The sequence below is a fragment of the Vidua chalybeata genome, chromosome 10, assembly GCF_026979565.1.
Source record: "Vidua chalybeata isolate OUT-0048 chromosome 10, bVidCha1 merged haplotype, whole genome shotgun sequence".
Classification (NCBI taxonomy): Eukaryota; Metazoa; Chordata; class Aves; order Passeriformes; family Viduidae; genus Vidua; species Vidua chalybeata.
In genome coordinates, this window is record NC_071539.1 from 10,065,438 (window position 1) to 10,077,619 (window position 12,182).

Genomic DNA, 12,182 nt, shown 5'->3' on the forward strand with positions numbered 1-12,182 from the left:
CCCCACTGGGCTGGAGTGGATTTACCAGCACGAGCAGGGAGCTGCATCACGGTCGGAGCCAAGCTGTTTTCCTTTGTGCTGGAGAACCTGGTGGAGGAGTCAGGGTGAGCTGTGCTGGTCTGGCAGGGTGCAGGCAGGGTTCAAAGCCTGCCTGAAGCCCTGGGGCTGCTGTGGGGCTGGGGCTGTGCTCCACTGCAATGTTGACACCTGAGGCTAGTGCTGCTGCTCACCTCACTTTCCTCCACAGAAGCTTCCTACCAACTTGATCTCTTCTTTTATTCTTTTCATCATCGTGGGGTTTTTTTTTCAGAGAAAAGGACATCTTGCCGTTGTTGGTTTCTCGTGGACACAGCAGCCTCCCCGCCTTGGGTACCAGTTTATACCTATTTCAAGTGTGCATTGGAAAGTTTGAGCAATTCGTGCTATGATTCTAATCAGCTCTTCGCTGCTGCCGCATGGGGTGGGGAGATGAGCCAGTTTTTCCTGCCTATCCCTGGCTTGCTGAGTTGTAATCTTGGTGGTGATACCCATCACATCTTCCACCTCTAGAAACCAAAACATGTGGCAAGTGCCAAAGAAGTCTCCCCACCCCTTGCTCAAGTGCCTGGTGTCACCATTTGGGGACATAAAGCCTCAAGGTGGAAAAGCCTCCTTGCTGTCAGTTTCCTTGTTTCTGGAGTTCAGTTCAGTTTAGTTAGTTTAGTCAGTTTTGTTTTTTTTTTTTTCCAGTGGGAATCCAGGAAATTATGAAAGAAGAGATGATGTCCAAGTCAAAACCCATGTCCACCCTTGCACATGGTGGAGAGCACTCCCTTTGCCACTTGTCCAGGCAGAGAGGTGACAAGGTGGGCATGGCACTCAGCCTGGCTCTGCAGCTTAAGCAGTGCCAGCAGCTCATGAGAAAGGAGTGATGCTGCAATGCCAGGAGGAGACTGGAAAAGAGGACAAAGACAGGCTGGACTGAGGCACCCTCCAAGGGTGAGCCCTGTCTGCCCCAGCTCAGAACCCCCTCCTTGGCCATCCCGGTTTGGCCATCCTTGTGGTATGGGGTTTATGGCTGAACCTGATGGTCCTAGAAGTCTTTTCCAATCTCAATGATTATATGATTTCATGATTCTATGAAATGCGGGGTGGCTGCCTCAGCCCACTCGCCTGCCAGGGACACATTTGAAAGTGAGAGGTGAGCAAGCCCCAGCCCCATAGGTTGTATGTGGAAGTTTGGAAAAATAATGAAGTCATCATTAGAATCATATTCTTCTTATTAATATTCATTTACTAATTTTCCCCTGACACTTTCCAAAATAGCAGAGCACCAAGGCTGTGTTTTACAGAAGTGGAGGAGTGTGCTTTCACCGCTGGTTATTTCCTATGCCAGTATTAGTCAGTGTGGTGAGAGGGGAGCATGGATGGCAAAAAATTACAGAAGTCTTCTGCCTCAATAACAGCGCCCTGGCTCTGGGCACCTGCCCTTACTCTCTTCAAGTCTGAGAAGAAACTCACCTAAGGAGACAAAACTCGTCCTCCTCCCCCTCATCCTCATCTCCCATCCTATCCCATGCTGGTGGGAGCAGCCAACCAATTGGTGTCCCATGGCTTCTCAGACCCTATCTACCCAGTGCCACACATCCCACAACCCCACTCCCTTGGGCACCCAGTGGGAGCCACTGTGGATGCCTAGGAACCCAAGATGACTTTTACTTATGGGCCAGGCTCAGAGTTGAGGACATGTCCCTTGTGGTCCCTGCCTCCTCCATCCCTGGAAGCTTTCCCCAAAAAGAGTGCAGTCTCAGAGATGCCTGTCCCCACTGCTTGGCAGCTGGGCACCTGCGTGGGAACATGCCCGGAGCGCGCAGGGAGGGGAAGGGGCCAGGTCTGGCTCAGCTGATCCTTGCCTTTGTGGGGAGGAAGCTGGGGGCGGGAGGCAGCCTGGGTTTCCCTCTGGGGCAGAGATGGGTACGTTTCATTTCCACCCAGCCCTTGCTGTGTACGACAGAGAACAAGCTGCCGCTGCGGGGAAGGAAGCACGGAGAGCTGGGAGCGACACAGCACACACGGCACAGCACCTCCCGCCTGCCTGGGCAGGGGACACAGCGGCTCAGCATGGCTCCAGGTGCCTCGAAGAAGTCGTGGGGCAGCGTAGAGGTGGCCCTGGCTGACCTCTGTGTCATCCTGCTCTGCTGTGGGCCCATGCTGACCTGCTGCCGCCGAGGTAGGTACAGGAGTGTGGTGGGCTCACTGGCATGGCCATGTCGTTTGAAGCTGTTGGAAACGTCTAAGGGCTGGGAGCTTTGTAGTTAAAATTATCTTGGGCATCAGGAAGGCAGAAACCCCAAAGCTTTTGGGTATGTGCAGCTGAAGCAAACGACTTGGGGATTCTTGGGGCGGAGATGGGATTAAAGAATGGAGAAGGGGACAGGTCCCCAGATCATAGTGCTGACACCAGAGCTGTGTTGTGACACAGTGATGGTGGTTGGAGTTTGATGTTGAGCTTATGGGTTTGCCAGTGGGGTGTGGAGTTTTCTTTCTAGGTCTCACGGCTTTAGTCTGTGTCCTTGGGCTGCAACTCCTGGTTTGGACTTGATCCTGAGGGATCCAGGATCCTTGCTCTGGGTGAACTTTGTGGGAGGAGGAGAGGTTGAAGGGAAGGTGTGAGTCTGGTCAGGGTGAGTGAGAACTCTGATGAAGCCATGTCTCCCGTTCCTTCCAGCCCACTGTTTCTTTGGTGGATTCATGTATTTTTTGCCTTGAGGGTGGGCAGAGGGCTGGGTGTCCCTTGGAGCAGATGTTACCTCTGGAGCTGGGAAGATACAGGCAAACATGTCAACCCAACATGTACTTTCAGAAGTCCTCCAAACGCTTCATTTATTGTTGGCAGTGGCACTAGCAGGAAATAAAGCCCTGAACCTGCCAAATATTTCCTGTTAAGCACAAGAAATCCAAAACATGGCAGAAATTCCATCTCTTGGTACGGATACCACCACAGCCAGTGCCTCCTGTGGGAACTGGGGCACTTGTCTCCTTCGCTCCTCCTGTTTGGTCTCAACCCTCATTTCTCAGCCCAGTTTTCCACCTGATCTTGTATTTATTCACCTAATTTCCAGGTTCCTCTTCTGGTGATGCTGAGGTTATGATCCTATGGCCTCAGGCCAGAGTTGGAGGGGTGGGAAGGACTTTCTGACTCTGTGCAAGCCCTGGGGCTGCTATCAGTGATGATTTCTGAAAAGCAAAGGCAAATTTCCTTTGACAGAGACTTTTCAAAGCTGTGGTGGTTTGAATAGCTTGGTTGGGTGACCCATGTGAAAAATGCTTCTTCCCACTTTTCATTGCTCTGAACAGAAATTAATACAACAGCTGTTCTGCTGTGTGGGGCTGGCTGAAGCAGGACATTGTGTGCCTGGCCTGTGTTTGCAGCATTCCCACCATGCAGGATGGATGAATCCACCAGGATAATGGGCTGGGAAATGGGGTGAAGCAGCAGGGGCTGGTGCTAAAGCAGAGGAGCCTGTGGCCATAGCTAGCTGGATTCTGTGTTGGGAACAGCCTGGCAAGCCCAGCTGGAACCCTAGGGCCTGGCTACCCACGCACACATAAGGAGGGGACAGGCCCCTGGAAAGGGATGGCACTGTAAGCTCCAGGTTGTTCTTCCCTGTCAGGTGGTCTCAGGCTGGAGATGACAAGTACTGTGCCATGGGCAGCCCCTGCCTACTCTGAGCTCCCAGCATTGTGTAGTGGGGAGAACCAGAGCATCCCAGCAGGCCGCCAGGCATGTGATGGGCTGCACCACAGGACGCTTCCCCAGCCTGGAATGCTGTCCCTCTGCTCACTTTCAGAGTCAACCTCAGCTAGAGAGAGGATGACTCAGACATTAAAATACAGCATATATTTAAAAATAATACAACCCCCAAAGTCTGTTTTCCCTGGTACAGGTGTTCAGTGTTAATTTTAGGTAGCCCAGAGCACATTTTGGTGCTCTGGACAGATTTACAGATGTACATGTCCCAGAGTGATGATGTGGACTGGGCTTGCATCCCTGGCTCCCACACAGGGGTATGGCTGTTTCTGAGACTTGTGCCTGCTGTAACCATGTCTGCTCCTTGTATTCTCTCTCCCAAACAGTGACCATCTTCCCAGCAGTGTTAACTCTCCCTGAAGGTGACAAAGCCACTTTCTTCTGCAATATCTCTACGGAGAATGACTCTGGTTCAGAGTACAGCCTCAACTGGTACAGGGAAACCCACCACAGCCAAGCCCAAAAAACTGCTGAGATCAGCCGATACAAGCCCATGACGGAGACAGAGAAGTACCGGCTCATCAACCACACTCCTGTCTTTGAGATTGAGATTCTGAACCTCCACCAGAATGACTCAGGCTTCTACTACTGTGGATTGATCACCTTCTATGAGCCCAATAAAGTGATGGAGAGCAACCGGTCCCAGCTGATAGTCACAGGTCAGCCTAGGGGCTGAGCTGATGGGGATGGGTCCCAAGCCGTGCTCAGGAGACCACAGCCCTGCCCTGTCCCGTCTCCTTTGCACCCTGGAGGAGAAATGGGACTATGACAGCCTATCTGGCACTGAGCCCTTTCTGAGGACAGCCCCCATGATCCCCCACTGCCTTTCACAAGGACTGTAGAGGCCATGTTACACTCCTGACCTGCTGTTTTGTTCCCCCTTTTTTGAATGCCTATTGCAGCAGCCCCCCAGATAAATGCTACTGATGAGCCGGAGATGGAGGAAGGCAACCCCTCAGAGCACATCAAGGCCATGCTCCTGGGCATCCTCCTGCTGGCTGGAGTGGTTGTGCTGCTGATCTTTGGCTACATCGCCTTCACATACAGGAGAGGAGGTATGATTCCCCTGGAGGCCACACAAACCCAATTTGGGACCTGGTGTCAGCCAGATCTCTGCAGCTGCCTGGGGTACATGGACTGGTTCAATGTGTTAAACTCAGCTGTGGCATACCCCTGTGGAACAGGTATCTCCATGCTGGGGGGAGAGGGGTGCTTTGAGCCCCGCTTGCCCTTTGTAGAGCCCCCAGACCATGTGCAGTGGCTCTACACCACTCGTTAGTGTTGTGCCTTAATGGTGCACTTGAATCCCTCCCATGCACCTTGCCCAGGTACCTTTGGAGCACCTCACCCTACTGCATTACAGGGCATCACCTCAGACACAACACAGGCACCCAAGGGCTCACAGAGAGTTCTGCTGCACTCCACTAATCCCAAATTAAACCCTAGACTGTGGGCTGGTGCCTCACTTGTCCTTGTAATGCTCAGGGTGTTAGACCCTATGGACAAGGAGGACGTGTGGTGAAAATTTGTGGTGTGCTCTTTGGTGGGGCTGGGCCAGCTTACATGGCAACAGCCCTCCTCTAACCAAGTGTATTACTTTGCAGATGTGCAGAAACCACCAAGTGAAAGCATGCCAGTGGTGAGTTTTCTGCCTCTGTCACCCTGCTGTGCTGCAGGAGTGCACCGTGGCATTGCTGGGGCAAGGAGGGTGCTGGGCCTTCCTTTATCAGCTCTTCACAAGCATCTCACTTCTTCTGTCTTCTCTGCTGCTGCTTGATCTTTTCTGCACAGCTACAACTGCTTTTCTGCACATGCAGCAGCACAGCCCCACCACAAAATCAAAATAAAACTATCCAAGATAGGATGTGACTCTCTAATCCAATTCTTCTTCAAAGCAGGCTTATCTTTGACAGTGGGTTGTGTTGCTATAGAAAATGGGAGGATGTTTCCCTCCAATATGTCAAGCTAAAATTTATTTTGCTGCAGCTGGTGCCTGTTTTCCTCTCTGTTTAGACAGGCACCTCTAGGAGGGATCTGTTTCCATCTTCTCTCCTACCCCATTCATTAGGTGGCTGAAGGCAGTGAGTAGATTGCCCTTTGCTCTCTCCTCTCTGAGCTGAGCAAACTCAGCCCTAGGCTCTTCTGCACACTATGACACCTTGGAGCCCAATGGAGAGGTGTTAAAGGGGCTCCTAGCACAGTCCTGCCTTCCATGGCAGGGCAGGCAGAGACTCCAGCCTGCCTGCAGAGGCAGAGAGCTGAGATCCACATACCCTCTGTGCATGTTCTACCCCAGGTCTGTGCATCTTTCTGCTGTGCATCACTCTCACCCTCCCAGGATGCTTCAGAGCTGATTTTGGCACTTGCTATAAGAATGGGCTTGTGCTGGGGATGGTGGGTACCGCTGGATGTTGAACCACCATGATGGGGTTACCTTGCAGAAGGAAGACAAGCTCCCTGTGGTGTCCATATCCACTGTGGATTACGGTGTGCTGGAGTTTCAGAGGGACCAGAGCAGCCCGGTGCCCCCCAGGACTCAGCCAGTTGAGCAGACTGAATACGCCACCATCATCTTCCCTGAGGAGAAACCTGTCACGCCGGAGCGCGGCAAGAAACACCTGAATGAGAGGACTCGACAGCTGCCATCACAGCCCTGCTGAGGGTCAGGGTCCCTCCTCACCAGGGTGTGGGCATGAACAGGTTGCCCCAGCCCCTCACTCTGGGAAAACCCAGTGTAATCAGGACTAAAGCAACAGAGATGCTGCTGCTGGAGTCAATATTGAACAGTCCTGGCCACAGTGTTATTGTGGCCGTGGGGTGGGTACCACAGGATAAGGAAGGTCCCTGCTGTGCTCTCTGTGCTGCCTCTTCACTCAGGGCAGGGAGAATGGGCTGAGGCAGAGCAGTGATGCCAACAGGTCTGTCCCAAAGGTGATTTACAGTATGCCTCGGTATTCTACCTTCACCCAGTGCTCTCTGGAGTGGCCATGCTGCTTCCCTGCCCCAGCTCTGAACCAACTATCAAAGCATGACTGTTGAAGAAAGTGCTGGAGGTCAGAACTGGAGTGAATCCTGTGAGATGCTGCTCACGGGAGCCCAAGGCTTCTTGCAAGCTTCTTGCTTGGAGCAGAGGCTGCCCTATGTACTGCTATTCAGAAATCCCTGGGAAGCAGGCAGCTGGTCTTCTGCTTGTCTCCAGGCATTTTCCTCCTCTGCATGAGGGTTAATCTACCCCTGTGTCCCTCCCTCCCCAGGCGGGAGTCAGATATGGCCATGGGGGTGAATAAAGAGTTTTGCATCTGAGGTGTTTGTTGACTCGTGATGGGGCAGGCAAATAACAGCTCTTGCAATGCAGGGCAGAGCTGGGAGGTGGCAGCATCTGTTGTGGTTCTCGGGCCTCTCTGTGACATATACAAGCTGCTCTTCCACAAAGCTGCTCTTAGGAATTTAGAGAGGTCGATGCTCGTTTTCTCCTTGCCCCTGTCTGAGCTGGTCACCCAGGCATGGCTGCAAGCCAACATTCTCCCTTAATCAGGCTTGTCTCAGGGCACTCACCCACTCTCTTGGGATGAGAGTCCCTGCTGTGCCAGGGCTCTGGCTGCCATCAGCCAGGGCAAAGCTCATACTGTGGTGCTCAGTGCAGCTTTTTTGGCTTCAAACTTCCACTTTCTCTCTTGAAAGAGATGTGGCACCTGCCAGAAACCAGAGCGGAAAGAAGTGACAGCTGCTTGAAAGAGGAGAAACCCCAGTAAGGAGTGGCTTTGGAGGCAGCAGAGGCTTGCCAGGAGAGTGTGAAACTCTCAGTGAAAACTGAGAAGAGTCACTTGCATCTCACACTTTGGCAGCACTGTCAGCAGGTTTCTTCCTCCCTTACCTCCAGTAAAACCAGCTCAGCCTTGTGGGAGCAAATCTGGGCACTGGGGGAAGGGGTGAGGCACACCAGGCACCATATCTTGTACTCTGTGGGGACTGGAAAGTCCAGGAGAAACTTCCAGAAGGGACTACATTGGATAAATATCCATTTGGGATAGCTTGCCCCTTTCTTCAGGGTAGGAGAGCGGATGTGGTGTCCCCTTTGATCCCCAGTGCTGCTGTAGGCTCCCAGTAGCCTCCACGGGCAGTGCGATAACTCACATAACTCCCATAACTCACATAACTCATGCCAGTTCATGGTTCAGCCCATTGTGGCTTTTTGCCAGCAGCAGCCCTGCTCCTCGCCCCAGCAGCTCTGTCAGAGACCTGCTGTGGCCAGCAGGGCCCAGAAAACGAGGCAGGAGGCAGCTGCAGCAGGAAAGTGGGAGCTCAGTCAGCACTTCTGCATTTTGCTTTCCTGTCAGACACGATACTGACATAGCTGAGAGGGTGGACCCTGCTTCATATTTTCCATCCTACCTCTCAGGCAGCAGAGGTGCCAGATCTTCAGCACTTCCTGCACTTCCTGGCTGCAGCTATGACTCCTCCAGGTGCAGCTGGGGCTGAGTCCTTTCCTCTCTGGTTGGATGGTGGTCTGCAGCTGACCAGAGGCTAGCAAAAGCATCTCCCACTGCCTTTTGGGATGGGAGAGCATCCAGCCTGCAGCAGTGCCTGTGCCACTCCAATCCCCATCAGCCAGGCTGCGATGCTGCCCATTGCAAGGAGGAAGGCTGGGGCCTCAAGATGCATGGGTTGAATGCTGGGGATGCTCCAGGCTGCCAGACACCATCTCCCATCTCTTTTTGGAGCACAGGATGGCCAGCACTAACAGACGTGAGCTATACTCCCCTGCACCTGGCATGCCCCTGGCTGTGCTGGCTGAGCATCCCCAGACCAAGCAGTGCCCTGAGGTGGGTTCAGCCCCACACCCCAGTATCCTTCTTGGGAATGGGGAGTTGAGTGTGTTTGTGTGCAGGAGCTCTTCGTGCACACATGTGCAAGCACACCCAAATGCTCATGAACACACGGATGTGCAAGCAAGTCATCAGACAAATTTGTGTGCACACCCCCATATTTGCACAGCTACTGTACCAAATACCACCCCCCCCCAATAGACACACATCCCCTCAGGCCCCCCATCCCTGTGCCACAGCTTCTGCTGTGCTGGGACCCAGGACCAGCCAAGGGGGAGGCTGTGGGTGCTGGAGCTGTGTCATTTCCTGTACAGTCTGGTCTGGCAGTTAAAGCAGCTGCTTCCGACTGCAGGCACCCAGTGGCTGCCACCACCTCAGTGCTAAAATGCTTCATCAGCCCCCTGAGACCACACACCAGCTGAGGCCTCTGAAGAGCTTTACCCTGGTCCCACACTAGGGTCTTGATGATGGGGAATGGCCAGAGCCCTCTGGGAGACCTCAGAGAACTGGGACTGGTCCCTGTCAGCATCTGCAGAAAGCTGGATGTATGGCAGCATGCCTGGGCTACACCTAAGCAAGCAAAAACCTACTACATGGTGCTTAAGAGCCAGCCTGGCTCCTTATATACCCCAGCCTTGATTAAAGATGGTTGGAAACAACATGTGTGAAAGCATCTCTTCAAGAAACCTGAACTTACAAACCATGTCTTGAGAAAACTGGACAGGCAGATGAAGATGGAAAGGAAATCCTTTCCTGCACTTTGCAGCTGTGTCTTTGAGGAGACCTGTGCCATGGAGCAGCAAAGCACCATTCCTGAACACCAAGACATTGCAGATGTTGAGGGGAGAAGGGGTGGTCAGGCTGTAGGACAGCAGGGTCAGTTTCAAGTGAGCACTGTCCTGGTCACTGGGATGTCTCAGAGGTTTTTGATTAGGAGAGTTTGGACTGGAGGTGATGCATCAGGTGTGTGGGTTATTTGTCCACTGGGTTAATGAGATGGCTTATGGGTGGGACTGATCTGTCAGGAACTGTGATGTGGGAGCATTGCCATGGACTTGACTATCTGGGAAAGTGACTGCTGTTCCTGAAAGAGAAAGGCTGGAGGGAGCTGCTGGGTGCTGTGGTTGGTGGTGGGGGGGTGGGCTGCTGCGCAGGCTGCCTGGACCCCTAACCATGGCTCTGGTGTGTCCTGAGGGGTCTGGGTCCAAAACATCTCCTCCATCCTGTCCCACCGAGAGTTTCACCCTACCTGTCACTAAGCTGTTGCAGCCTTACAGACTATCTGTGTTTCCTCCTACCACCCTCATTCTGCTTTCTCTAGTTTTGCTTTGAGTTGTTTTTGCTTTGAGTTTCTTCTCCTCTCTCTTCTTCCCTTTGGTGGGATGTGATGCTCAATGAGGGAGCTGACAGTCCAGATCCTGGTGCATGGGGCTTGCAGGGCCAGGCTGGAGCCCTGTGCCTGTCTGCTCCTCTGTCCCAAGACCAAACCCACTGCCCATGGCAGTGGCACAGAGCCTTGTTGGAGGGGGTCGAGCTCACTCCTTACGCCTGGAAGGACCATCACTGAACAAGGAGCCTAAACCCATGTGGGGTGATACCTGCCCATACCTTCACATCCATTTGCCCCCTTAAATCTCTCTCCATTGCTCAGCATCCCTCTCCATGCCAGAAGTCCAGGATGATGGGGCAATGTGCCCTCTCTATAGTCCAGCTTGGGCATAGCCCCAGTTCCTGAGGAACTGATCCTCCTTTCCTCAAATCAAACATTAGACAGGCGGACCCTTCTTCTCCAAGGGTTCAGCTGTGCAGACAGTCCAGCATGGAAGGGAATCTGTAGCTACTGCTTGTCCGTTGAGCTGGTGGTTTTCACCATGACAAGGTGGCAACCATTCATTGTCAAACGTATCAAGATTGGAGGGGGACTGAGGCACAGAGAGCTGTCATTGAGCCATGTCCCAGGAGGATATGAATTCACCATCTGTTTCATGGAAGTAGAAAAAAAGAGGATCTGGGAAATTCTAGATGAGTCAACCTGCCTCAGTACCCAGAAAACTGCTGGAACAAATTACCACCAAGTGGCAAACACTGACAGGGCAGTGCTGGGGATGAGAACACAGATTTAGCAGGAACTTGTATCAAATCATCCTCATTTTCTCTTCATTAGGGTGACAGACTGGGTACCAGGGAAAGCAGGAGTGATGCTATCTTTGTGCTGCCTTACATTACATTCTCATAAGCAAATGAGGAAATGGGAAATTCTGCCTCTGTGGGTGGATGGATTCTCAAGAAGCTCTATGCCATGAGCAATTATCAATAGCTTGTGCAGCAGACACATCCAACTGAGATTTTCTGGGGAAGCCAGGCTCACATGAAAGCAATATGCTATTGAAAGAGGGTGTAGGGGCTGTTTGGGTGGGGGGTTAGAAATTGAATTCACCCTGATGACCTGAAGAAAAGAACAAAAATTTCCCGAAAGAATGACTGATGGAAAAGAATTGGGTGTGTTCAGCACAGGAAAAAAAGAGGGAAGTCTTCAGAAGGGGCAAAAACCTCAGTATGAAGCAATCAGTGAGAAGTGTTTAGGGTTCTGCCCTGTTGCTTAGATGTCAGTTCATGTGTCCTGTAAACCTTGATGAACTCATGGACACAGCATCCCCACTGCTGAGGGGGTGTTCCTTTCTGCAGTCCTGCATGGGGTTGAATGCCCCTTTCTGCCCCTTCCAGGGACTGCTGGCAGGATGGACCAGGGTATGGGGTGACCCATGCCAAAGGAAGGGATGGATGTCCCAGCAGGAATGGGGCACATGTGGGCCAAGGAGAGTCCTTATGAGCAATGTGGGCACTTTGTCCCTTGGCTGGAAGAGTGGGGAATGTGGAGGCTGACACATAGTGAGAGATGAAGAGGAGGAGAAAGAACTTTGGGAAACCTTCCTGCGCACACAGAGGCGGCTCACCCAGGGGTGGGAGCTCAAGTCAAAAATAATTTCGTGCTGTGCAAAAGCAGCAGGGAAATTACCACCCAGGCTGCACCTTGTGTGCTTCCTTCACGCATCACACGGAGAAGCCATGACCAGTGTGCTGGAGTGAAGAGGATTGGCAGGGTCTGACCCTGGCAAGGGCTGCCAGCCCAACGAGGTCTGCTGTGTGCAGGACAGAGCTTATCCCCACTCCCTGCTGAAGCCCGGCTGTGGGGAGATCCTGTAGGAACAGCTTTTGTTTCCAGGCAGTACTGATAAGCAGCAAGGTGCTTGGGCAGAGCCAGGAGATGTGTGTGAAATGGAACAGGATGTCAAAGCAATTTCGTCTCTGTGGGTTGCTCTAGGAAAGTCCCTTTAGTAAAAGCAAGTCAAAAGCTTTAATAGAGGGACCAGCACTCGGCTGTCTCAGAGATGACTGTGAGGGCTCAGCACACGGTGGGTCGTGATTTGAGTTGTGTTGCCATGACGTAACAGGGCACTGGTTTCCATCACAGCCAGGTTTTGAAGGCAGGGACCCATTCCCACACCAGGAACCAGGTATGCCACTGTATTCCCACTGAGCAGTGTGCCAGAGGGACAGTGTTTTGG

At 52.6% G+C, this 12,182-nt stretch overlaps 1 protein-coding gene across 1 annotated transcript; it reads left to right on the forward strand.

Annotated features, from left to right (window-relative positions):
* The first annotated feature begins 559 nt into the window (after positions 1–559).
* On the forward strand, positions 560–6,885 carry PDCD1 (programmed cell death 1). Its single transcript, XM_053951775.1, is given in 7 exon segments — positions 560–657; positions 1,975–2,030; positions 2,033–2,209; positions 4,117–4,449; positions 4,693–4,845; positions 5,395–5,429; positions 6,232–6,885. Coding segments are annotated over 7 exon segments (1,071 nt in total). The 3' UTR covers positions 6,451–6,885.
* Positions 6,886–12,182: the final 5,297 nt, after the last annotated feature.